The sequence below is a fragment of the Stegostoma tigrinum genome, chromosome 31, assembly GCF_030684315.1.
Source record: "Stegostoma tigrinum isolate sSteTig4 chromosome 31, sSteTig4.hap1, whole genome shotgun sequence".
NCBI classification, from domain to species: domain Eukaryota; kingdom Metazoa; phylum Chordata; class Chondrichthyes; order Orectolobiformes; family Stegostomatidae; genus Stegostoma; species Stegostoma tigrinum.
The window spans coordinates 15,702,647-15,729,660 of NC_081384.1; the positions used below are offsets into that span (position 1 = coordinate 15,702,647).

General features: G+C 42.6%; 1 protein-coding gene across 4 annotated transcripts; it reads left to right on the forward strand.

Annotated features, from left to right (window-relative positions):
• The first annotated feature begins 1,808 nt into the window (after positions 1-1,808).
• On the forward strand, positions 1,809-24,896 carry si:busm1-163l24.3 (uncharacterized). Of its 4 annotated transcripts, XM_048560923.1 has the most exons (7): positions 1,814-2,011; positions 2,274-2,368; positions 5,445-5,625; positions 7,453-7,556; positions 9,789-13,037; positions 17,884-18,095; positions 23,927-24,896. In XM_048560923.1, exons 3-7 carry the CDS (start codon positions 5,451-5,453, stop codon positions 23,994-23,996), a joined length of 3,810 nt encoding a protein of 1,269 aa, XP_048416880.1. In that variant the 5' UTR covers positions 1,814-2,011; positions 2,274-2,368; positions 5,445-5,450; the 3' UTR covers positions 23,997-24,896. The 4 variants fall into 4 exon arrangements, with proteins under 4 accessions (XP_048416881.1, XP_048416880.1, XP_048416884.1 ...); XM_048560924.2 differs by lacking the exon at positions 17,884-18,095 and having other exon boundaries at positions 1,809-2,011; XM_048560927.1 differs by lacking the exons at positions 1,814-2,011; positions 2,274-2,368 and adding an exon at positions 8,117-8,154 and having other exon boundaries at positions 5,625-5,726.
• The last annotated feature ends 2,118 nt before the right edge of the window (positions 24,897-27,014 follow it).

Genomic DNA, 27,014 nt, shown 5'->3' on the forward strand with positions numbered 1-27,014 from the left:
ATGATTTAGAGGATGTAATTGAAGGAAACCTGGTGAATTACTGCAGTGCATCTTATAGATGGTACACACTAATATCACTGTGTGTCAGTTGTAGAAGGAGTAAATGTTTAAGATATTAGATGGAGTGTTAAATAGGCTGCTTTGTCGTAAATAGTATCAAGCTGCTTTTGTTGGAGCCACACTCTTCTCGGCAAATGAAGAATATTCTCAACTTTTGCCTTGTAGATGGTGAACAGACACTGGGGAGGTATGAGGTGAGTTATTTACTGCAAAATTCCTGGCCTCTGACCTGCTCTTTTGGCTGCAGTATGTTTATGGCTACTTCAGGTTAAGGTCAACGGAATGGCAGTGGAAAAAGAGCATGAGGGATATGGCAGGACACTCTAGGAATAGAGAGATGGACAAGAAGAAAAACGCCTCAGAATGAAGGAAAATTCCTCAGAATAAAGATGGTTGTTCGTAATGAATGAGCCTGCACTTATTGACTAGTATACAGTATCTATCAACTGTTAACCGTGCAGAGTTCCACCCGTACTGTACTGTACTCTTGAGGCAGCTCAGCTCCTTGCCTTGAGCCTCCGTGGTGCCAGATCATATATATCTGCCTATTTGGCCTCTGTTATCAGCTGGTTTTCCTGGTCCACCCTCCCCACTATCCCCTGTCATCTATTGGGATCCCCACCCCAATGTTAGGCCAAATCGTCTTCCTTTTGGTTTCAACATTTTCCCCACTTCTCAATTATAATTGTAAATCCTGATTGGATATAATGCTGAGAGGCGTGGTTGTGCAGAGGCAGTGACATGGTGGACAATGTTACTGGACTGGTAATGTTCGTGCCAAGCCTCATGGTCTGGGGGCTCGGGTTTAATGAACAAAATTAGGATTAGTAATGGTGATTATGAAACTACCATTGATTATTGTAAAACCTGTATCCTTTTGGAAGGGACAGCTACTATCCTTATCCAGCCTGGCCTAAATGTGACTCCAGACCCATTGGAATGTGGTACTCTAACAGTTGCTGACTGTGCCAGTGATGCCCATATCCCATTAATAAAATATGGTCTACCACCTGCAGTCTCAGCCAGCTATAGCCTTCATTCCACCCATGTGCTAATATCTTTATAATTCAACTGTTCAAAAAATTAAATAACAAAAATAATTTTTTTCTCTCTCGTGTTCCTCCCAGGAGTCTCATGGGGTTTAATTCTAATTTACTCAAGACTCCCAACGTAACAGGGCTGAACAAAAACAAAGTTGTTGAGAAGCTCAGAGATATTGGGAACTGCAGATGCTGGAGAATCCAAGATAATAAAGTATGAAGCTGGATGAACACAGCAGGCCAAACAGCATCTCAGGAGCACAAAAGCTGACGTTTCGGGCCTAGACCCTTCATCAGAAAACCTGAAACGTCAGCTTTTGTGCTCCTAACATGCTGCTTGGCCTGCTGTGTTCATCCAGCTCCACACTTTGTTGCTGAGAAGCTCAGCAGGTCTTGCAGCATCTGTGAAGGAAAAAAGAAGAGTTCACATTTCGGGTCCGGTGACCCTTCCTCAGAACAGGGCTGGGTCGGGTCTCAGTTCCCCGTGCTTGCGGTGCCACAGAGTTGGATGGCAAGCTTTATTCCCAACCGTAACGTCAAACTTTCCTGCTCCTCTGATGCTGTCTGGCCTGCTGTGTTCGTCCAGCTCCACACTGTTGTCTCTGACTCCAACATCTGCAGTTCTTACTATCTCTTGATTTTCTTTTTGGATTTAGGAATTAAAAGAGAGCCAACCTTTAGAGAATGGCAGTGGATTGAGTGAGCCTAGGGGTCGGGGTGTGCTGTAGATTCCCATGTTGATTTGTTGGAGGGTTACGGGGGGAGGTGAACTCGGAATCAGTTTGAGCTGAGAGCGGGCATTGAATCTCAAGGAGTTTCACTTTCGATTGTTACATTTCCAGTTGCGTTTACGTTTGTCTCTTTGTTTTGGATGCCGACGCGAGGGGACTGACACACAAGCAGCGCAGCAGGTGGGAATTTCAAGCCTTTACTACTTTGGCAGTAGTTTGACCAGAAACACCCCCCCAAACCTTCCGGAGAGGGGACAGCCCGGGGTTCGGGGGATGTTGGAGAGACAGGCGGAAATCTACAATGGTCTTTCTGCAACAGAAAGAGGCTTCTTCAGGGGGAAGTGGAGACACCCATTATGCGGGGGGGATGGGCTGTAGGTTCAGTTTGGCCGTAAATTGCATCGTGACATTGAATGTAGTCTTCATTCTGCGGCCCTTCTAGATGGATCTGCTGTGAACGGATGCGGCCTCGCTAACCCATAGTCAAGAACCCAATCCTGAGCCCCCATCGACCCCAAGTCCTGTTCAGCCTAGCAGGTGAGTTCACTCTGCTGCAGAAAAGTGCTTTTATCTTGCGCGTAGTTATGATTTTTTGAAAACAAATCATTGATATGATTGTGAGCATCACTGGCTAGGCTGCATCTGTTGACCATCCGTAAGTGCCCAGAGGGAAATTGACAGGCAACTCATTGCTGTGGGTCTGGAGTCACATGTAGGCCAGACCAGGTAACGGTAGTAATTTACTTCCCTAAAGGACGTTAGTGACCCAGATGGGCTTTCCCACTGACAATCAGCAACAGTTTCATGGTCATTAGTGGACCCTTAATTCCAGATTTTCTTTTGATTCCAATTTAATTTGAACACATTCCCCAGACCATCATCTGGGTCTCTGGATCAATAGTCCAGTGACAATACCACCCTGTTGTGTTGTAATTTGAGATATTTGCATTGTTGACTAACCTATATTCTAATCAGTGATGAGATAGTAGGAACTGCAGATGCTGGAGAATCTGAGGTGTAGAGCTGGATGAACACAGCAGGCCAAGCAGCATTGGTATTCTCTCAAACCAATGCCCCCAGTATTGAGACGCTGACTACAGTTGATCAGCTGTGCTGGTTGGGTTGTATTGACTCCATTCCTGGCACAAGATTCCCAAAGCAAACTCTGCACTCTGAGCTTTCTCATGAGGGGCTGTCCATTTTGAGCATGTCTGACAGGCCCAGGTGGAGGCCAGGCACAAACAGTTGAAGGAGTGTGTCGAAACCCAAGCCTGTTACCAACCTGCTTCTTCAAACACTGCCTATCGCACCTCTGGCAGGGTGTGTGGATCCAGTCACCTCAGGACTCACAACTTTGCAATGGAAGAATATCTGCCTAAGAGGAAGATGAGATGTGGATGAAGTAGCTTAGTCTGCATCCTGTTACACTACATAGTTCAAAAGCTTGGATTGATAATCCACAACGTGAATTGGTATCCCATCACTGCAATTTGAACTCCGTTTTAAAAAGGGGGCGAAGGAAAGGCTGGTGTTAGTAACATGAGCCTTGTCAGATTGTTGAGCAAACCCATCTGGTTCAGTAATGTCCATCAGGGAAGGACATCTGCCACTCTCACTGAATTTCTGGTCTACTTGTGATTCAGATGCACACCAATGCCCTCGGGAGAGGTCAAGCAAACAATATAGTCAGGCAACTAGGGAAGATCCATAAATACAAACAATGTCTAAAGCCTGAGAATCAGTATGGAAAAGCGAAGCTTGGTATCATTTTCATGTGCAACAGTTTTAACAGTTATTGTCTACAGCAGTTGACAAGGTTTTTCAGCTTTTAAACTGTACAAAGCTGATTTAAAACCAGAGACAAATAGATAATTAAAACTACCAGTAAAAGAACATATCAAAAAGAGGTAACAAGGTGTAGAGCTGGATGAACACAGCAGGCCAAGCACCATCAGAGGAGCAGGAAAGCTGACATTTCGGGTCTAGACCCTTCAGAATTCCATAACATCAGCTTTCCTGCTCCTGTGATGCTGCTTGGCCTGCTGTGTTCATCCAGCTCTACACCTTGTTATCTCAGATTCCCCAGCACTGGCTGTTCCTATTATTTCTATATCGAAAAGAGGTGGATGTTTGCAGTAGAGAGCCTTCATTTATATGCATTAGTAGCCAGCTGTTGGTCAGCCTGCTGTATATTTCATCATTGTCCTTATTGTTATTTTTCATATAGGGTCCTTTTGAAACAAGTCTGCCAAATATAATAGGCTTGATTGCATCTCAAAATACCAATATAAAACCGAAAGGAGAACCTGAAATGTCAGGGTCATTGTAGTAGCCGTTGTATTTACAATCAAAGAAACTCACAGAACAGGAGACCACTTATCCAGTTTTATCCCTTTTAAAGAGATGTTATGCTTAGTCCCACATGCCCTTGTAAGCCACTAAGTCACTCATCCTCACATACTGTCCAAATCCCATTAAGCACGATTGATGGAATTAGTTTGCGTACTCTTTTCACACAGAGCATTCTGGATTGTGGCATTCTGGAGTGAAAATAATTCTCATCTCACCTCCAGATAGTTCGCCTTTGATTTTAAAGTTATGACTCCTGCATATTGACTCACTCACCAGAGAGAAAATATTTTTCTCTACTCTATCAAAACCTTTTATCCTGAAAGTCTTTTTTTTGCCTCTTAACCTTCCCTATCTCAAGAAGAACTTTACTAACTTTTCCAATTTTACCTCATAACTGAGTCTCCTATCCTTGGTAACATCCCGGTAAACCTCGTCTGTATTGTGAATATCAGAGACTTGCCATCTTTCATGTAGTTATATTTCAAAGGACCCCGTGCTTGAATGAGTCATATTAAACTCTAATTTTTATGGTCATTTAATGCACAGCATCATACTTACTGGCAGCACTCACTACACTTTGCTGAATAGTAATTAGTGTTCTTCAATGTAAATCAACTGATAAATGAAGAACATACTGATCTTGTAACCTTGCTCCAAAAGTGACATCAATTACCGTTTAATCATCACTATGATTGCATAAATATCAGATCCACCTCACTGACCCTCTCCTGCTTGTTAAAACTCATGTATAAAAGACAGAAAGTTTGCATTGATGTAGCACATTTAATGTCTTTGGGATAGCTCAAGAACTAATTAAGAACAGCAAACCTTTCATTAACCAGCTTCTATGGGAGCAGAAGTGTACCAGTTGATCAAATATTCTGGTTGATCAAGAAGTCCACATAATCAATGTGAAAACACACTCTAAGTAATAGAAATGTAATGCAGTGGGTTTACGCATCACTGTTATACTTACAGCATAAATCACTTAAATAATAAAGCAAATTTGCCTCAAATGGAACTAACCGGCAGACAGCATTCTCACTCACACCCCCCAGCTGACTACTTGAACATTGACGAGATCATGTAATACAGTAAATTTCTAGTATTTCGGGTATATAATTGTTGCTGGTTTAATGAGAGTGTTGATTCATAAGGTGCTGGTTGAAACAAATTTGCTTTTTTTTGCAAAATGTGCCCACTTGTAATGCAGGGAATCGCAGCATTCCTGTCAGGCTTTAACAAAACGATTTCTTCACAGTTTACAATGAATAGAGCCATTCAAGTGTCTGATCTACCCACGGATATCTCAAAACGGAATCTTGAAGATAAACTCATGATTCATTTTCTACGGGCCAAGAATGGAGGAGGCGAGATCACCGATATCCTGTTTCCATCGGAATTGCCAACGTCTGCTGTCATTGTCTTTGAAGAGGTAGAAGGTAAAGTAGCACATTCTAGTAAAGAGCGATGACAGAATCGAACAAACCCATAGTGAGCTGAACCTGAACATATGGGCTGCAGTCCACAAGAGGAAGGCTTTGTAAGTATTGCTCGTTGAGGTCATACTGCCCTGCAGGTTCACTTGGCAGTTAGGAAGGCAAAAGCAATGTCAGCATTCATTTCAAGAGGCCTAAAATGCAAGAACAGCGAAGTACTGCTGAGACTATATCAGGCTCTGGTAATTTCCCATTTGGAATATTATCAGGAGTTTTAGGCCTTGTATCTAAGGAAAGACATGCTGACCTGAGAGAGGGGTCCAGAAGAGGATTAAAAGAATGATCTCATGGATAAATGAGGAGTGGTTGAGGACTCTGGGTCTGTGCTCAGTGGATGAAGGGGTGCTCTTTGAAAGTTACAGAATTACTGAGAGGCCTGGAGAGAGTTGAAATGGAGAAGATGTTTTTCACTTGTAGGAGAGACTAGGACCAAAGGGCACTAATCTAAGCCATCTCAGCAATTTTAATAGAACAGTTTCTTTTATCATCAATTTCATGATGATAAAATTTAATTTTACTGCTCAGGCAATTCAAATTAAGGTGTGAATTCACCACTTTTTGAAAGGCAATTGGAAATGGACAGTAATGGCCTAACCAATGGTGCCCAATCATTCTATGAAAGAATTTTTCAGAACTTCAAATCATAATGAGGAGAATAATATTGGATCAAATGTTGATTCTAAGTAATGGGGTTGGTGCTGTCTCAGGCATTTCCAACATCTTGCACTACTGACAGGGAAAGTCCAAATGATGTGGGAGCTTGCCATGGAGCAGCATACTGAGGGAAAACCTGAGACAGGATGGAGCAGGCTGAGGACAGATTGACACATTAGGAGCAGAATTGGCGATTAATGATTAGGCCATGGATTCCCTGGAAAGTAAGGTGAACGGGCACAGATTGCAAGGAAAGAGAGCTGATGGGTGTGTTTTTTTTGTGAGCAAGAAGATGATGCATCTGATTTTTAAAGGGAGAAAATGCATCTGCAGAGAGAAAGCATTTTACACTGCTAAGGATTAATTTTAATCACAAATATTGAATTGTGAGATTAATTTTAAAAAATTGTTTTATAGCCTAGAAGTGAACCAGTGTGTCAATCTTGATGAAGTCCACAGGCAAATCATATTTGATCCAGATTAGGGCACAGAAGGTCTTTAAACTGATTGTGAAAATGTACAGTGCATAGCATGAGCTTTCACCCTTACCTGATTTTGTTGCTTGCTTGTTGTGCACTGTGAAATTATTTTAAAAAGTTGTTCCTTGTTCCTGGCACGATTTCAGAAGAAAGCTGAGTGGTCAGGAGTTTTGCGCTGTAACTGCATTGACCGTGCAGAAGGTATGAATGGGATAAGCTTGAAAAGGACATGAGATGGCCAGGACAGAAACTGTTCAGGCCTGGATTGGTGGCGATGGCTTGGAAGAGTTCTGATTTGGTGGGATAAAGGGAAGCAACTGAAGCAAGTGAATGGCTGGTAAAGATAGCAATTAGCCCTGAACCCAGAGAGACAGGAAGGAGGGGAATGGGTTTAAGAAGGTCGTTGGTAGTAGACAAAAGAATTCTGGGTGGTGGGGGTCACCTTTGCTCCTGAAATATTGGTTGTTTTGGAGGAAGGGTGCGGTGAGACTTTGTTAAAGAAATAAAGGTCCTTGGATGAGAGAGACAATACTTTCTTGAAGAGTCCTATTTTGTGGTTGAGTTAACAGCTGCCAACTTCAGCACACGCATTGGCTTGTAGTATTAACAATAACCAATATTCTCTGTTCTTTCTCAGTGGCTCAACGGGTTCTCCAAGTGGAAAATCATGTTCTTTCAATTTCTGGGAAGCATTACAAATTAAAAGTAGAATCAGCTTGTACTGAGATCAAAGTTGATCAGGTAACTGATGAATTACTTGAATATCCTCAAAATCTAGCGTTTATTTTACATATTTGAGGAACATGATGCCTGCTGATCGTCATCACTTAGGCAGTGCAAACTAAATGCTTAGATCTTACAGCTTGCAGAGTGCAACATGTTCAGCGGGGGATCATATATATTTTCAGTAAATGTGACACTTTTATTACAGCAATTTGTTGATAAATAGCAAATACACTTAAAAATATTTCCGAGAAGCAGGATAGTCTCTAACATTTTCTGATTTTTGTGATATAGTGGCTTTTGAAATGAAGCTGAGGCTTTCTGTACAAGCTGTTGGGAAATAGTTTTGAATTGTGATATTAGTTGTAAGTTATCATGTATTAGGACTGCTTGCTAAATTCAGTCTACCATGCTGAAATAAAATGAAATCACAAAGGGTGCCATTTTATATCTATGTATAATCAATCAAAAATTTCATCTGTGATCCCTTCCCACTGGTTCCTTGATTTTTGTGTTCACATTTACAATGCAAGCTGCCATTGGAAATTTGTCATGTTAATTATATCCCTCTTTCACAGCACAAGTAACTGCAGTGTGGCCATAGGCATTTCCCAATGTAAGTGTAAATAAATGAATCGATTGGCTCAGTTAGCTAGAATGTGTTAGCTAGCAGCGCACTTTCAATCGCAGCCTCAGAGTGAAGGGAAAACCATTTGGAACTGAAAAGAGGAGGAAGTTTTTCAGCCAGAGAGTAGTGAATCTATGGAATTCATTGCAACAGAAGGCTGTGGGAGGGTCCCAAATTGAGCGTATTGAAGAGAAAGACAGATTCTTGATTTGTAAGGAGTTCAAGAGTTATGGGGAGGAGGCAGGAAAATGGCTTTGAGAAACATGTTAGCCATGATCGAATGGCAGAGCAGACTTGGTGGGCTGAATGGCCTAATTCTGCTTCTGTGGTCTTACGTTTGGGGTGGCTGTGATAGTTCTTGGGAGCTGCCTTTTTCTTGTGCAATATTAAGGGTTGAGCTATGAATAGCAAACTTTGGGCAAGGAGGATGCTATGTGAAGAGGGAAATTTGGCTTGTCATTTATGACACAGCTATCAAATTACGACTGGATATAGGACATTAAAACAGGAACTGAATTAAGTCATCATATTTTGACCACTCATGGCACATGAAGACCTCAAGTGAATTGCACAGTGTGCCACAGGAGATTGACTATTAGGCATTCGTTGAGTTTTATTACAAATATTCATGACTGTCATGGAGTATGTTGCACAGTTCACATTTGAGACAATGTTTGTATGCATTCCAAAAATCATAGGGTACAAATTGGCCTGGTATATGAGGCACCATCATTTTTTGTGCCGATAATTCATATTTTTGCATAAATTTGGTGTAGAAGTTGATTCCTGTTTTCAGCAAGGCACATTGTACATTACACAGAGTCATTAGCAAGTGATTGCCATGAACGTTAGCTGTGCAATAATAGGCAACTTCAGCTTCTCAGCCTGCAAAGGAAGTTTTACTCACTGATCCTTTGTAACTGGCTGCATTAATCAACTAGGGAATATGGGCTGCGTTCTGAAGATGTGGGAGAGTTAGGACACACCCAAACAAAACAAACTGTGCTCGGGATTGACATAGGTGACAACTATCCACAGCTTTCGGCAGTTCACTTTATAGTTGACATTTAAGCCCTTTGGAGGGTATTTTTGAGGTCGGCTTACATGCAAACAAATACCTGTACTATCTGTGTGAGGTAAATATTGTCAATGTTATTTCCCATTTTTAATGCTGCGTACATATTCATATTCCTTTAATTCCGTGCTGAAATATCCATTTTTAATTAGGAGTGGGCAAGAAGGACATTCTCCTTTGAAATAACATTTGTTCAAATTGCATTTGAAGAAAGACCCACACTTAGCATTAGTTTTCATTTAGCATAGGCAGATCCACTTTATTCGGAGATAATGGGAACTGCAGATGCTGGAGAATCCAAGACAACAAAATGTGAGGCTGGATGAACACAGCAGGCCAAGCAGCATCTCAGGAGCACAAAAGCTGACGTTTCGGGCCTAGACCCTTCATCAGATTCATTCTAGGCCCAAAATGTCAGCTTTTGTGCTCCTGAGATGCTGCTTGGCCTGCTGTGTTCATCCAGCCTCACATTTTGTTGTCCACTTTATTCGGGCCTAATTACACGTCATAGAATGCAGTAGATTTATTTTTTGTAATATTCTTGCAGGTTATCTGTCATATTTCTATGACAATAGATTATGGAAAACTTCTCAGTGGAAAAGGATTAATGAAATACTTGCAGAAGAAATATAGTGATGTCCAATTCAGTTTTGATCAGAAGGCAGAACAATGCAATGTTGCTGGAAGATTTTCTCAAATACAGGAACTAAGTGGAGAAATTCACCATTTGCTCAGTTTAAAACCCAACCAAGCCAACAGCAGCTCTTATGAAGCTGAGCAAGTCCAACACGATCAGTCAGAAAACAGAGCTGTGGGTCATTCAGACAGCATCAGAAAAGCTGCTAGGAAATTAAGTGTAGACTCTAGCATCAAGGGGGAAGAAGATTTGCGAACTAAAAATGGTGTGCAAAGCCCTGAGAATGACAATGTTAAGAAAGACGTCGACTTTCAACGTGGCAGAGAGCAACATTTGGGGAATATTGAAGATTACATTTTATTGATGGATTCAGATATTTACAAGTATATTCAGAAATTTTATAAAGACAGCTATGAAAACATTCTTCGTCAGTACCACGTTAAGGTGTTGGATATTACCAGTGAAGACATCACCACCTTAATTTTGCAAGATACTTCTGACTGTTTGGACAGCAAGCTATCGATGCTGCAAGCACATCAAGAACTTTCTAAACTCTATCAGAACTTTGAGGTTAGACTTCGTAAGGAACAGATTTACAAGAAGGATATAACTTCAGATATGTCTCTCCTCCAGACCATCTGTGCAAGCCTCCAGGTACAGTTCCCTAAAATAAATTTAAATGAAAATGAAAACTATTTTTACTTAATAGGCATGTCAGATGACTGCTGTCTGGCTAAGAAGTACTTACAGGACTGCAAGGAAGAATTTGCAGCAAAATCTCAAAAAGGAAAGCATCCAGCTCCAAGGAAAGATTCAGAAAGTGGCCAGGCTAGTATCAGCAGTGTACCACCATCTCTGCGGGGATACAACGGCAATGATGTGTTTGTGCAAGTGGGAGGCCCAAAGGCAGATGCCAGAAAGGATCACAAATTGGCTCCAACCTTTGGTGGTCTAAGAGAAAACATCAATCCTTCGAAGACAGGGAGCAGATCAGTTGAAGATGACTTGACTCTGGTACCTGAGCAAACATGTTCAATTGATAATTTACTGACAAGCCACAGTATTGAGGTTAGTAAACAGGATAACAAGCATCGCTCGATTTCAGAAATTCAGCAAAAACTGAGGCGCCGTAGTAGTGACAGTCAGCTATTTACTTCTGCTGACAAAACCTTAACAAGTGCAACGGGGGAGTTTGTTTTACCTAACAAAACAGGGGAAGACTCTCTTACCAAGATGGTCAAAGACTTTTCAGTACTAAGTGTTCAGTCCAAGAATCTTAAGAGCCCTGATAAAGCAGCTGATAACATTCTGTTCAGGGGACACGAAAGCTCTTCTGCTCTTAGTACAAATAAAGGCGACAAGTTTTTTCAGTACTCCAAAAGTAACAAAACCCATGGTCCTATCAAGCCATATCACTTTGAAACATCAACAGGTCCTCTCTTTCATCAGGGAGACCTGCAAGGCAACATGCAAACACTCCAGTCTTTGACTACCAAAGGTTCAGATGGTCATTCATTCAAACCATTATTGAGAAGAACAAGTAGCACTTCAGAATTACTAAAACCAAAGCCTTCCAGAGACCTTAGCAACAACTTCCAGGGCATGACCAAAAGCAAAGCTGTCGAACAAGAGCACATCACTGAAGAGTTTCCAGTGGAGTCAAGTGTATGGTCATACCTGAAAGATATCTATGATTCTCTTATTAGAAACGTTAGTAGTAAAACTGAAGTTGTGGTGAATGAGCAGACCCAGGGAGATATAACAATTGTAAAACTTAGTGCAGTGAGTAAAGCAAATACCACTGCTGCCAAGCAGGACATTTTGTCATTTTACACATTGGTAATGAAGAATTTGGTTCAGCAGTTTCTTTCATATGCAGATCTTGGAATTGAGCACAGCAGTCAGAAAACAGTAGATCAGTGGTACAGTAATCTGAAAAAGAACTTTCCGAAAGTAAAATTCATTAAAGAACAGACAGGTTTCAGAATTATTGCCACTTATGAACATTGCTTGAAAGTTACAGAAACTTTTAAACCCAAGTTTAAAGATACATTCTCCGCGACAGATGTCTCCTTCGCAGCTTCTAATCCATACTCATACATTGGTACAGAGCCATTCAAAGATACAGAGGGGAAGGTTCCCAGCAAATTTACAGAATATTCTTCATTATTGGGTCAGAGTCCTCATGGTAGTAAGACTCCAGTGCCCGACATGGATGAGACCAGCCTGAGAAAAGGTGAAAAACTAGAGGAACAGCCTTCTTCATTGGATACAGATCAAGAAATTATTGAAAGTTTGGGTCACAGGAAGGTGGTGGGAAAGCCCAAAAAGAACTGTAATTCCCAGCCAGGTGTAGAAGAAGAGAGTCTGAAAAAGCACTCAGTTGAGAACAATGGCACTAGGTCAAATTCAGGGCAGGAGCACAATCCATTTACAGATCAGAAGAAATCACCAAAGCCTTTTGAAGAATACAGCAGTTTTTCAGTTCTTCATGATCAGGGGGATTCTAAAAGTCAGAAGGTGATGAAGCACATTGGAGAGGGAGAGGGAATCAAGGCAAAGAAGGCACTGCCTGATAAGTTCCAGTTTACAGCCAACAAGCTGGTGAAGGAAGGTCATTGGCACAACAGAGGAGATGGCTTGCATAGCAGTAAAGTGGAGAGTGGCACACAGTCATTACCAGTAATTTCTTACACTAGTACATCAGTGCTTCTACAAAATAGAGATGGATCAAATGCCTCTGAAACAGCTACAGATTCAGGAGACCGATTGCAAGATGCATCTACACAGCAGCATGATAACAGCAGTGTGACAACATCACAGGAGTGGAAACTGTTGAGAAATTCTCAGCAAAGTCAAATCAGAAGTCCAGCCATTGGACTGGAAGCGCAAGAACTAATCAAATCAGCCACGTCTTGTAGTGCCTGTAAGCAAGGTGGTTGCTTAGTAAAGTTGGACTGTGGCCATGATTTGTGTAAGGAATGTTCCAGAATTTCTGAATCGTCTTGTCCAGAATGCCACCAAACCACGCATTCAATTAAAAATGAAAACCAATGTCTGGGGAGCTTGGAGTCGGCACTTCTGCACATTAGTTTACCTGGATTTATTAGAGACCTGACCTTGAAAATAACCTATTACATTCCTGATGGTATTCAAAGGGTGAGTAGTCTGATCCACTTAAGGAGAATTAAATCATTTGTACGGCAATGGGTGGGTCAAAGTTTGCTTCCTGTTTGTCTTAAACAGCTGTTAGTCAAAACTAAAGTGAAAATTTAGTTAAAGAAGCAAGACATCTTTAGTTCTGTGCTCACATCGTCTTCCAAGAATTGCCAACATACTGACAGCGAGCATAATAGTGTGCTGTGTCCTTATGTTAGCTCACAATGGCTAATGAACAAGGTCAGTCTGGTTCCTTTGGAAATTAACATTTCCTAACCTCTCATCATTCAACAAGAGCTCTGCATTTCTACTTTTCAGAATAAAAAGAGGTGGTGGTGGTTTAATGGTAATTTCACTAGATTGTAATCCAGAGCACCAGGCTAACATTCTGAAGTCTATCGATGTGAGGCTGGAAAGGCATCTGAGGAACAGGTATAAGTCAACGTTTTGGGCCAAAACCCTTCATCAGGACTGGGGAGGGGTAGGGGAGTCCAGAAATAAATGAGGTTGTAGGGGGGAGGTGTTGTGGGTCCAATGGGACAAAGAGTAGGAAAGATGGTGATAGGTGGATACAGGTTGGGAGTTATTGTGCTTGGTGCTCGGGAAGGGCTGAGCAGATGGGCGAGTAGGAAGACAGACAGGTTAGGTCAGGTCAGGAGGGGTAGGGCTGGACATGGAATAAGGCTGGGGGTGGAGGGATTTTGAAGCTGGTGAATTCACTGTTAAGGCCATTTTGCTGTAAGCTTCCAAAGTGAAATACTAGCTGTTGTTCCTCAAGTTTATGCTCAGCTTCACTCTGACAGTGGAGGCGGCCAAGGATAGACATGTTATCAGGGGAGTGGGAGGGGGAATTAACATTGATGGCAAGCAGAAGGTTGTGTTGGTTGGTGCATGCAGAGCAGTCAAGGGTTTGAATCCTACCCTGGCAGATGGTGAAATATGAATTCAAAAAAAGAAGTCTGGATTTAAAAAGCTAGGCTAATTAGTTGTGATAAACACTAATCTGGCTTATTACTGATCTTTAGGGAAAGAAATCTGTCATCCTTAAGTGGTCTGACTTACACATGACTCCAGACCCACAGCAATTTTGGTTGACATAAGGCAGCATGGCGGTCCAGTGGTTAGCCCTGCTGCCTCACAGCGCCAGGGACCTGGGTTCAATTTCACCCTCGGGCAACTGTCTGTGTGGAGTTTGCACATTCTCCCCGTGTCTGTGTGGGTTTCCTCTGGATACGTTGGACTGCGGGGTAGTAGGGTGGAAGCCAAAGATATACAAGTTAGGTGGATTGGCCATGGTAAAACCCCATGCAGGGTTGTGGTCTGGGTGAGATGCTCTTTGGAGGGTAATTACAGATCACTACTGCACTACAGAGACACTATGGTTCATCTGTCACGGTGGGATTTGAACCCATGTCCTGAGAAGATTAAGAGTCTCAGGATTAATAGACCATCAATAATACCACTAGGCTGTCACTTCTAAACTGCGGTTGGCCAATTAGGGATAGACAATAAATACTAGCTGAGTCAGTGACATTCACATCCCATGAACAAAGGAAAACTTTCATTTTTATACAGATACACCGTTCTCCATTCAGTTAACCTGCCTTAATGACTTTGAAAGTTAAGAGCATAATAAGACCAAGATGTAGAATCAGGTGTAGGCCATTCAACCCATCTGCTTTGCCATTCAGTGATATGATGGCTGATCTGGTAATACACAATTCCACTTTCCTATCTTTCCTTTATAACTCTGGATTCCCTTACTGATTGTAAATCTGCCTATCTCAGCCTTAAATATATTACATGACTGAGCCTCAACTGCCCTCTGCAATAAAGAATTCAACAGGTTCATCGCCGTCAGAGAAATCATTCCTCCTTGTCAGAGATAGTAAGAACTGCCGATGCTGGAGTCTGAGAGAACAAGGTGTGGAGCTGGATGAACGCAGCAGGCCAAGCAGCACCCTGCTTTCCTGCTCCTCTGATGCTGCCTGGCCTGCTGTGTTCGTTCAGCTCCACACCTTGTTATTCCTCCTTGTCACTATCTTAAAATGTGTAACCCCCACATTGAGATTATGCCCTCTGGTTTTAGAGTGTCCCACAAGGGCAAACTGCCGATAACAACAAACAGCATATCCGTTTGCATGTTCGAGGCAGGCAAAGTACTGACCATGCTCAATGAGGCCACGATTACAAACTCAGTTGGAGACCCAGCTCTTAAACGTACCTACATCTGATGCTTGGAGGCAGCAAGACATTCTTGGAGGCAAACATTGCAGGCTTGTAAGTTGTTGTTATTTGAAGTTTAGCACCTTGTCCACAATACACATTGTTGCTATCATGTAGCAGTGGTGGAAGGAGTGGATGTTTAAGAAGATGGAGGGGGTGCTGGTCAAGCTGACTCCTTTGCCCAAGCTTCATGCAGGTAGGGACATCGGGAACATTCTATCATATCCCGAATCACAAAGTCATAGAATCGTACAGTTCAATAAAAGACCCTTTAGTCTAACTCATCCATGCTGATTCGATATTCTAAATTAATCCAGTCCCATTTGCCAGCTTTGGCCCATAATCCACGTAAGTCCTTCTTATTCATGTACTCATCCAGATGCCTTTTAAATGCGTAATTGTACCAAACTCCATCACTTCCTCTGGCAGCTCATTCCATACATGCACACCCTCTGTGAAAAAGTTGCCCCTGTTAGATCGTTCACCTTAAACCTATACCCTCTAGTTTTGGACTCCCCTTTTCTGAAAAAAAAGACCTCAGCTATTCAACCTACTCATTCTTGTCATGCTTTTATAAACTTCTATAAAGGTCACCCCTCAGCCTCCAACACTCCAGGGGAAATAGCCCCAGTCTATTCAGCCTCTACCTATAGCTCAAACCCTCCAGCCCTGGCAACATCCACGTAAATCTTTTCTGCACTCTTTCAGGTTTCATCTCTTTTTCTGTAGCAGGGAGACTACAACTGAATACAGTATTCCAAAAGTGGCCTAACCTCTGTCCAGTACAGCTGGAGTATGGCATCCCAATTCCTACACTCAGTGCACTGGCCAATGGAAGTTACTGCACCAAATGCCTTCTTCAGTACCCTGTCTACCTGTGACTCCACCTTCAGGAAACTATGAACCTGCACTCCAAGGTGTCTTTGTTCGGCAGTAGTCCCCAGGACCTTCCCATTAACTGTATACGCCCTGCCTTGGGTTTGCCTTACCAAAATGCAACACATCATATTTATCTAAGTTAAACTCCTTCAGCCACTCCTCGGCCCATTGGCGCATCTGGTCAAGAGTCCCATTGGATTCTGAGATAATCTTGCTCACTGTCCAATTTTTGTGTCATCTGCAAACTTACTAGCCATTTTTCCTATATTAGTATCCAAGTTATATATATAAATAACAAAAAGCTATGGACCCAACATCCTCCCTTGTAGCACTTCCACTAGTCACAGGCCTCCAGTCTGAAAAGCAACACTCCACCATCACCCTCTGCCTCCTACCTTCAAGCCAGTTTTAAAAAAAAAATCTAAATGGCTAGTTCTCCCTGGATTCCACGTGACCTAACCTTGCTAACCAGTCTACCATATAGAACCTTATCAAATGCCTTGTTGAAGTCCACATAGACAACATCCACGGCTGTGTCATAATCAATCTGCTTTGTCAGTTCTTCAAAACAATTCAATCAAGTTAGTAAGACACACTTTCGCACGCACAAAACCATGTTGACTATCCCTAATCAGTCCTTGCCTTTCCAAATACACGTAAATCCTGTCCCTCAGAATCCCCTCCAATAACTTACCCATCACTGAAGTCAGGCTCACCGCTCTATAGTTCCCTGGCTTTTCCTTGTCATATTTTTCAAATAATGGTGCGTTAGCCACCCTCCAGTATTCTAGCACCTCACACCTTTGCTATTGATGATACAAATGTCTCAGCATGGGGCCTAATCATTTCCCTAACTTTCCACAATGTTCTGGGATACACCTGATCAGCTCCCAGGGATTTATTTGAAATTATAAAAAATTTAATACATTCCTGTATAAAATGGATACTTTTGAAAATATATCACTATTTATTTCTCCAAGTTCTCTAGCTTTTCATATCCTTCTTCACAGAAAATACCTGACAAAATTTTAGTATCTCACCCGTCTCCTGTGGTTCCATACATCGATGACTTTAATTGTCTTTAAGGGGCCCTATTCTCTCTGGAGTTACTCTTTTGCCCTTTATGTATTTGTAGAATCCTTTTGGATTCTTTTAACTTTAATGGCCAAAGCTATCTGACGTCCCATTTTGTCCCCCAGATTTCCCTCTAAAGTATATTCCATTTCCTTTATACTCCGAGGGATTCATTCAATCTTATACCTGCCCTGTGCCTCCTTTTTCTTGACCAGAGCCTCAACTTCTCTAGTCATCCATTATTCCCTACAGCTACCAACCTTGCCCTTTACGCTAATAGCAACATACTGACTCTGGACTCTCGTTATCCTGACTTGTGCCTTTTAAATGATGGACAGGGTCTAAGGAGTCACAAGGTGAGTTATTGACCATAGAACCTAGGGTCTGTGAGCTGAGCCCAGCTATACCAATTATGGTGGTTCAGTTAAGTCTCTGGGGACTGGTGTTTCGAAGATGTCAATGGTTAATATTGTGAATAAAAAAAATCAGTCGCAAATGCAAAATACTGCGGTGCTAGAGATCTGTCATAAGGGAGAAAAAGCGAGGAACATTCAGCAGATCCAACACATCCATAGAGTGTGGAGTTATATGACAAGCCTTGATTTTTATGGCAGAACTGCAACAAAAAAAAATCTGCTTTGAGTACTCATTTCTTTTTCTTTTAAAGGAATGTGATCCAAACCCAGGACAACCTTTTAAAGGCGGTATCTTTCAAGCCTTTTTGCCAGATAATGCTAACGGCAGAAAGATCTTAAGGCTGTTAAGAGAAGCCTTTACTAGAGGACTGACCTTCAAAATAGTATCTGGTCCCTCAGGATTGGCTCGGGTGACATGGAATGATATCCCTCACAAAACAAAGACAAGTGGAGGAATATCTCAGTAAGTTTCCTGCCCCCAACACACCTCCTCTCTTAAAGAGATAATGGGAACTGCGGATGCTGGAGAATCCGAGATGACAAAGTGTGAAACTGGATGAACACAGCAGGCCAAGCAGCAGCTCAGGAGCACAAAAGCTGACGTTTCGGGCCTAGACCCTTCATCAGAAAAGGGGGATAGGGAGAGGGTTCTGAAATAAATAGGGAGAGAGGGGGAGGCAGATCGAAGATGGATAGAGGTGAAGATAGGTAGAGAGGAGACAAACAAACTAAAGGGGCAGGAATGGAGCCTGTAGAGGTGAGTCTAGGTGGGGAGGTAGGGAGGAGATAGGTCAGTCCGGGGAGGACGGACAGGTCAAGGGGGCAGGATGAGGTGAGTAGGTAGGAAATGGACGTGCGGCTTGAGATGGGAGGAGGGAATAGGTGAGAGGAAAAACAGGTTAGGGAGGCGGGGACGAGCTGGGCTGGTTTTGGGATGCAGTGGGGGAAGGGGAGATTTTGAAGCTTGTGAAAGTCACATCGATACCATTGGGCTGCAGGGTTCCCAAGTGGAATATGAGTTGCTGTTCCTGCAACCTTTGGGTGGCATCGTTGTGGCACCGCAGGAGGCCCAGGATAGACATTGCCTAAGGAATGGGAGGGGGAGTTGAAATGGTTCACAGCTGGGAGGTGCAGTTGTTTATTGCGAACCATGCGTAGGTGTTCTGCAAAGCGGTCCCCAAGCCTCTGTTTGGTTTCCCCAATGTAGAGGAAGCCACAACAGGTGCAGCGGATGCAGTGTACCACATTAGCAGATGTGCAGGAGAACATCTGCTTGATGTGGATAGTCATCTTGGGGCCTGGGATGGGGGTGAGGGAGGAGGTGTGGATGCAAGCGTAGCACTTCTTGGGAGGGAGTGTGAAGTGGACATGGAACTCCCGGAGAGACTGGTCTTTCCGGAAGGCAGACAAGGCTGGGGATGGAAAAATGGCTTTGGTGGTGGGGTCAGATTGTAGATGGTGGAAGTGTCGGAGGATGATGCGTTGTATCCTGAGATTGGTGGGGTGGTATGTAAGGACGAGGGGTATTCTCTTTTAGCGGTTATTGCGGGGGCGGGGTGTGAGGGATGAGTTGCAGGAAATGTGGGAGACACGGTCGAGGACATTCTCGACCACTGCGGGGTGGATCGGGGACGAATGTTGTGGTCCTTGAAGAACGAGGACATCTGGGATGTACGGGAGTGGAATGCCTCATCCTGGGAGCAGATGCGGCAGAGGCAAAGGAATTGGGAATAGGGAGTGGAATTTTTGCGGGAACGTGGGTGGGAGGTGGTGTATTCCAGGTAGCTGTGGGAGTCGGTGGGCTTGAAACGGACATCGGTTTCTAAGTGCTTGCCTGAGATGGAGACAGAGAGATCTAGGAAGATGAGGGATGTGTTGGAGATGGTCCAGGTGAACTTGAGGTTGGGGTGGAAGGTGTTGGTGAAGTGGATGAACTGTTTGAGCTCCTCTTGGGAGCAAGAAGCGGCGTCTGTACAGTCAAAGTAATGGAGGAAGAGGTGAGGTTTAGGGCCAGTGTAGGTATGAAAGAGGGATTGTTCCATGTAACCTACAAAGAGGCAGGCATCGCTTGGGCCCATGCAGATACCCATGGCCACCCCCTTTGTCTGTAGGAAGTGTGAGGAATCGAAAGAGAAGTTGTTGAGGGTGAGGACGAGTTCAGCTGGGCGGGTGTCAGTGGAGGGGGACTGGTCAGGCTTGTGGGACAGGAAGAAGTGGAGGGCCTTTAAACCATCTGCATGGGGAATGCAGGTGTATAGGGACTGGACGTCCATGGTGAAAATGAGGTGTTGGGGACCGGGGAATTGGAAGTTCTGGAGGAGGTGGAGGGCATGGGTGGTGTCACCGACGTAGCAAGGGAGTTCCTGGACCCAGGGGGAAAAAATGGAGTGCAGATAGGTGGAGAGGAGTTCGGTGGAGCAGGAGCAGGCGGAGACAATAGGCCAACCAGGGCAGGCAGGTTTGTGGATTTTGGGAAGGAGATAGAAGCTGGCAGTTGCGGGGCTGGGGAACACTAAGATTGGAGGCTGTGGGTGGGAGGTGACCTGAGGTGATGAGGTTGTGGATGGTTTGGTGTTCGGGGGTGGGATCCTGGGGGCGGTAGGAGGTGGTGTCGGAGAGTTGGCGTCTGGCCTCAGCGATGTAGAGGTCAGTGCGCCATACTACAACTGCGCTTCCCTTGTCTGCGGGTTTGATGGGGAGGTTGGGATTGGAACGGAGGGAGCTACCTGCCCCATACTCACCTCTACAGGCTCCATCCCGGCCCCTTTGGCATGTCTGTCTCCTCTCTACCTATCTTCTCCTCTATCCATTTTTGATCCGCCTCCCCCCTCCCCATTTATTTCAGAGCCCTCTCCCCATTCCCATTTTCTGATGAAGGGTCTAGGCCCAAAACGTCAGCTTTTGTGCTCCTGAGATGCTGCTGTGTTCATCCAGCTCCACACTTTGTTATCTCTCTTAAAGAGTCGGTTGTTTCTCTGTGGCAGACAATAAGACTGATATTTAGCTACCAACTGGTACATCTTTCACTCAACATCACATTTTACAGATTAATACCTTCAGATTAACTTTAAAATTTCACATTGAATGATATTCTAAAAAAAAGGTCTACTCAGAGGAAAAAAAAATTTCCTTTAAAAAAAAAATCAGACCGTGGAGAGAACCGTGCGTTTAAAAAAAAACACAAAAACTCTGGCATTGAATTACTTTATCTTATTTCATTCAGTTGTGGCCCTCACAAATACAAGTTTTAAATGTGAAATTGTGTAACAATGGATAAACTTAAAACACTTTCAAAACAAATATCAAATAAGGTAATTAAGCTGTATTTTGGTTGCTCATAAAACTACAGTTTATATAATGAATTCAAACAAAGAACCGCAGCTCAAGATCTGAGACAAAAACAGAAATGTCTGGAGAAAGTCAGATCTGACAGAATCTGTGTAGAGAAAGCAGAGTTAATGTTTTGTGTTCAGCAACTTTTCTTCAGAATTTGCAATTGTGATGTGGTGGCCTTTTGACTATGCATATATATTTTTTGTTAATCCCAATTCCTAAACAGTTTGAATTGAACTATTTCTAAACAAGTTACACATACAGAGGATTAAATAGTGGAATATGCTGCATTTCATCCCTGTGAATTCACGCCCTGCTCTGAGCCTGGAGTTTGACTGTGCAGTACATTGCAGAGGGACTTTTGCAGAACAGGAAGAATGTTTATTTTGGATGAGGTGCTAAAACGAGGGCTTGTTCTGCATGTGAAAGAGGCTCTAACACAATAAACATTCCTCCCACAAATAACTCCATTCATTTCATTGATAATGGGAACTGCAGATGCTGGAGATTCCAAGATAACAAAATGTGGGGCTGGATGAACACAGCAGGCCAAGCAGCATCTCAGGAGCACAAAAGCTGCTCCTGAGATGCTGCTTGGCCTGCTGTGTTCATCCAGCCCCACATTTTGTTATCCATTCATTTCATTTGCTGTTTTCAAACTATGTTTGCATTGTAATCAAAGTTGCTTCATTGACTGTAAAGGGTTTCAAATGCAAATTTATTCTGTAGTCAATTGCCTGTCAGTTTAAAATGTACAAAATAAACAGAAAAACACTGGAAATGCACAGTAGTTCAGACTGCATCTGTGAAGAGAGAAATATTAGTAATTTAGATCAACAATCGCCAAGAATGAAAAAGTTTGCGATGAAAATGTTAAGACATCTGCAAGTCAGGTCAGAGAGAAGAGGGAAAGGAATGGAAGGGAAGAAGTGTGTTTACAAGGAGGGTAGAATTGACTCAATAAGGAGTGATGCTGGTGCAAGGCAAGACGATAGTAATGGCAAACAAAAACAGAAATTGCTGGAAAAGCTCGGCAAGTCCAGCACCATCTGTGGAGGGAAACGAAACTTAGCATTTCGGGTCAAGTGACCCTTCCTTAGAACTGATTTCGGGTTTACAGCGTCCACAATTCTTTTGGTTTTTATTTAGGGTGGTAATGGCACCAGTTTAAAAAAAGTGGAGTTGTACCTGCTGCCAATAACATAACCATTTCCAGGATCTACTGCTCAAAAACAAAAAGGAATATAGCGATCATGATGATTTCATTCGGTTCAATAGTAATGGCTAGGTTGAATTTGAGACTAGCACCCTGCAAGCTCAGCAGCAGTTTGGTTACAAAGGAACACATACCTTAGGAGGAATCTGTTATCTGGGAAACACAATTGTAGAGCCTCTTGACTTGGAGAGAAACTTTTTTTTAAAAAAAATCTTGGTTAGAGGGGAAGACTGAGTTTGATGTTACCATACAGTGGGTTGAAGTGAAAAAGAAGAGTAACAGACTGTAAGGAAGTAAGGTAGCAGAATGCATCAGCTATGTAACAGGAATGAGGGACAGAGCAGGAACAGTACTAGTCAGACATACACAAAAGCAGAGGAAGCACTGAATGTTTGAGCTCATAGTCCATCGCGATCAGATAGAATCTGCCCAAAGCGTGCTGGCATTAGCTGCTAAAGCCTGCTGTGCTCGATACCCAAGAATTAAAGAATTTAACCGATACTGCTAGATAGGGTGAAGAGGATATGGATCGGAGCGAGGTGATGGCACATGCTAATGTAACTGGACTAGTATTTCAAAACCCCTGGCTAATGTTCTGGGAACACAGATTTGAATCCCACCACAGCAGATAGGGAACTGTATTCCAGATTTTCATTGGATTAAAAAAAAACTAACCTAATAGTAATCACTTAATCACTGTTTAAAGCCATAAAAATAAATTTTGTTCACTCAGGGCCAGGAAAGAAGTCATGAACCCTTTTCCACCCTGACCTGAACACAGCAGACTCATAGGATGCTGGAAATTGTTCCCTGATATAGCCTTGTCCTAAAACCCAGGTTCATGCATATCCTTCAGAGGAGGAGATGCTGTCCTTCCCTGCTCTGGTATACACGTGACTGTAGACTAAGCAATAACATTGACTCGCATCTGGCTCTGGTCAACTAGGCATGGGCAATAAATGTGGGCTTAGCCAGTGAATCCCTGAAAAGAAGAATGAAAAAAAAGACTGCAGGATAGCTCAAATAGGGGGAGCTAGTGGTAATGCTGAGAGAAATCAAGGAAATTGTGATTGGATCTCAATACTTGAACAAAAAGTACTGAACAACTTGGAGTTGTGTGATCATCGCCAAATCTGAAACATGAAGTTATAGGGACTTTAAAATTTAAGCTAATGGCTGTGGAAAAAAAAAGACATTCCTAATCAAATACAAAACTGAAAGCCAAAGCTGAAGGGGAGACCTGTAAATACTGAAATTCTGCTGTATTCTAATGTGAATGCTTCTGGAAATATTGAATGTGATTTAAACCTCATCATGAAAATAAACTGCAACTGTTGCAAACCCAGTTCTAAAATAGGAGGTTACAAATCTCAGATTAGGCAACAACTGAGCGAAGTGAGGAAAGTTATATCAATAGGTCAGGATGATAAGCACATCAAGGTATGATGGCAGGAGGGAAGCAATGTCAGAAACATGAAAATCCTGGCAAATGCAAAGGCAGCAATAAATTTAACATTGTGACCTATAAAATGTTTTGTTACTCAGCAATTTAAGGCCATGAGGGGTTAAAACATTGAGCTATTAATTCGAGTACTCCATTAGCATGTTGGAACATAGATAATTGATTGATGATGCCACTTTTCAAAATTACATACATGTTCAGCCACAAACCAAATTAATGCTTCATTTGTGGAGTAAATGTGGATTAAAATTCCTGAAAAAAAAACTTTATTCTTGTTTTACAGGCAAGCTTATCCAGACTCGAGTTATTTGAAGAATGTTTTGGCAGCTTTGGAGAACCATGGTATTCAATGAAATCTGAACTACAATATCAAGTCATTGGAAGAGCCTTCAATGTACATATTTAACTGCATGATTATTTCAACCTTTGCTTTTTTAAAAAAAAAACCATTAATCTAAACAAGACATCAGAGAAAGTGAGTCTCAACTAGTGTAGAACCTGCAACAAGAAGTGTCTTTGCATCATGCTTTTCTTTTTGCTGAGATTGTTCAGGAATCTCATATGTTGGATTCAAAATTAGCTTCAATGTCAATCCTCGTCATTTCAAGATTGTGGCTTACATACTTGCAATGAAAACATTTTCGTTACTACATTACAAATTATTGTAATTAATTTTTCTTTCAATACAGCAATACACCATCAATAGTCATTGTCTGACGTTATGAATCAAGAATCTTACCATGACCATGAAGCCACTGTCAGAAAAATTCATCTGGTTCAGTAATTTTTTTTGGGGTGGAAATCTGCCATCTATATCTCATCTGGCTTATAGGCATCTCCAAACCAATAGAAATCTGGTTGATTCTTAATTGTCCCGAGGGCAGCTAAGGATGGTCAATAAATGCTGGTCTAGCCAGTAATGCCTTTATTCAGTGAAAGATTTTTTAAAAATATTTTAAAAAATACACAACAAAGAAAATCTTGATACACCAAGAGAAATATTTAAGCAAGCAGTCAAGCTGATGATACAAGTGACATGAAAAACAAAAAAAATTGTAACCAAAGAATCATTTTAAAATACTGAATCATTTAAGTCAGAATTTGCAATCAGCAAAGCAATGGTGTTTGCCTGTCAAGATTAGTAAATGGTGAAATCCTCCTGTTGTTGATCATTCATCTGAAAGTGTCTGATTTCAAGCACCTCCAGCACTGATGTCTTAGAAACCAGATATAAAGAAATAAAAAAAACTGAAATGTGCAATTGAGAATTTTACATTCCACAAATAAAATTAGCCTTTGCAGAGCTAAGAGATTTTCTGCAGTAATTTTGAAGTGCAGACCTCATTAAAATCCAGTCACACCGCATGCAACAAGGCACAAATTTGGATTTTAAAATGGACAGATGAAGAGCAGAAGAAAGGAGCAAATTCATCAGTTCAATGATTTCTAATTGTAGTGACTTCAGCTGGGCATTCAAACTAGGGAGAAGAACTGCATGTTCATTGAGAAACACCTTTTGGATTTCACCGTTTAACTGTATGATTAGATTGCACAAGGTGTTAATTTACATTTCTGAAACAATCGACAAACGTCATCACTTCTGCTGTCATTACTACCCCAAAACCCAGTGTTATATTTTCAACATTTGCTGAAATTTACACTGCTTGGTGATGAATGAGAGTGTTGCATTTTGCCAAGTATAATATGGGAACTGTTAAGGACCAGACCAAACCCACTCAAAATATATTAAGATAGTCTAGACCTTTTTAAAATAAGTATTAGTTAGGGTTTGGTCAAATTATTCAATGTTAATTAAAATACACTTTATTTTCATACAATTAAAAACACATAAAAAAGAAATGAATGAACTGTAACTGTATCAAATCCTTAAAATTAAGTACATTTATAGTTAACTGTTCCAATATATCAACAACCCATAAAAACATTCCCTTGGCAAAGGCAACTTCAGCAAAATAGATTGTTGCACTAAAATGGCACGAGAGATGGTGAGAGGAATAAAAACTTCCACATTTAGCTTCAAGACCCCAGCAACTGCAGAAAGCTAAAACATAAACAAACCCTGGTAGGATCTGGACCTCACCCATTTAGGTTGTTTCTATTGTTCCAAGCTTTTCTTTAAAAAAAGAGAACAAAGGCCTCACAAGCTATTTAAGGTAGCAAAGTGTGGAGCTGGATGAACACAGCAGGCCAAGCAGCACCTTAAGAGCACAAAAGCTGATGTTTCGGGCCGAGACCCTTCAGAAAAGGGGGATGGGGAAGAGGGTTCTGAAATAAATAGGGTGACGGGGGAGGTGGACCGAAGATGGATAGAGGAGAAGATAGGTGGAGAGGAGAGTATAGGTGGGGAGGATGGGGGAAGAGAGGTCAGTCTGGGGAGGACGGACAGGTCAAGGAGGTGGGATGAGGTTAGTAGGAAATGGAGGTGCGGCTTGAGGTGGGAGGAGGGGATAGGTGAGAGGAAGAACAGTTTAGGGAGGCGGGGATGAGCTGGGCTGGTTTTGGGATGCAGTGCAGGGAGGGGAGTTTTGAAGGTTGTGAAATCCGCATTGATACCATTGGGCTGCAGAGTTCCCAAGTGGGATAGGAGTTGCTGTTCCTGCAACCTTTGGGTGGCATCATTATGGCACTAATGGAGGCCCAGGATGGACATGTCATCTGAAGAATGGGAGGGGGAGTGGAAATGGTTCGCAACTGGGAGGTGCAGTTGTTTATTGCGAACCGAGCGGAGGTGTTCTGCAAAGTGGTCCCCAAGCCTCCGCTTTGTTTCCCCAATGTAGAGGAAGCCACAATGGGAACAGCAGGTGCAGTATACCACATTGGCAGATGTGCAGGTGAACATCTGCTTGATGTGGAAAGTCTTCTTGGGGCCTGGGATGGGGGTGAGGGAGGAGGTGTGGGGGCAATTGTAGCACTTTCTGCGGTTGCAGGTGAAGGTGCCGAGTGTGGTGGGGTTGGAGGGGAGTGTGGAACGGATAAGGGAGTCACGGAGAGAGTGGTTTCTCCGGAAGGCAGACAATGGTGGCGATGGAAAAATGTCTTTGGTGGTGGGGTCGGATTGTAGATGGCAGAAGTGTCGGAGGATGATGCGTTGTATCTGGGAGGTTGGTGGGATGGTATGTGAGGATGAGGGGTATTCTCTTTGGGCGGTTAGGGCAGGGACGGGTCGTGAGGGATGAGTTGCAGGAAATGTGGGAGACACGTTCGAGGGCTTTCTCGGCCACTATACGGGGAAGAGATGTTGCGGTCCTTGAAGAATGAGGACATCTGGGATGTGCGGGAGTGGAATGCCTCATCCTGGGAGCAGATGCTGCAGAGGTGAGGGATTGGGAATAGGGGATGGAATTTTTGCA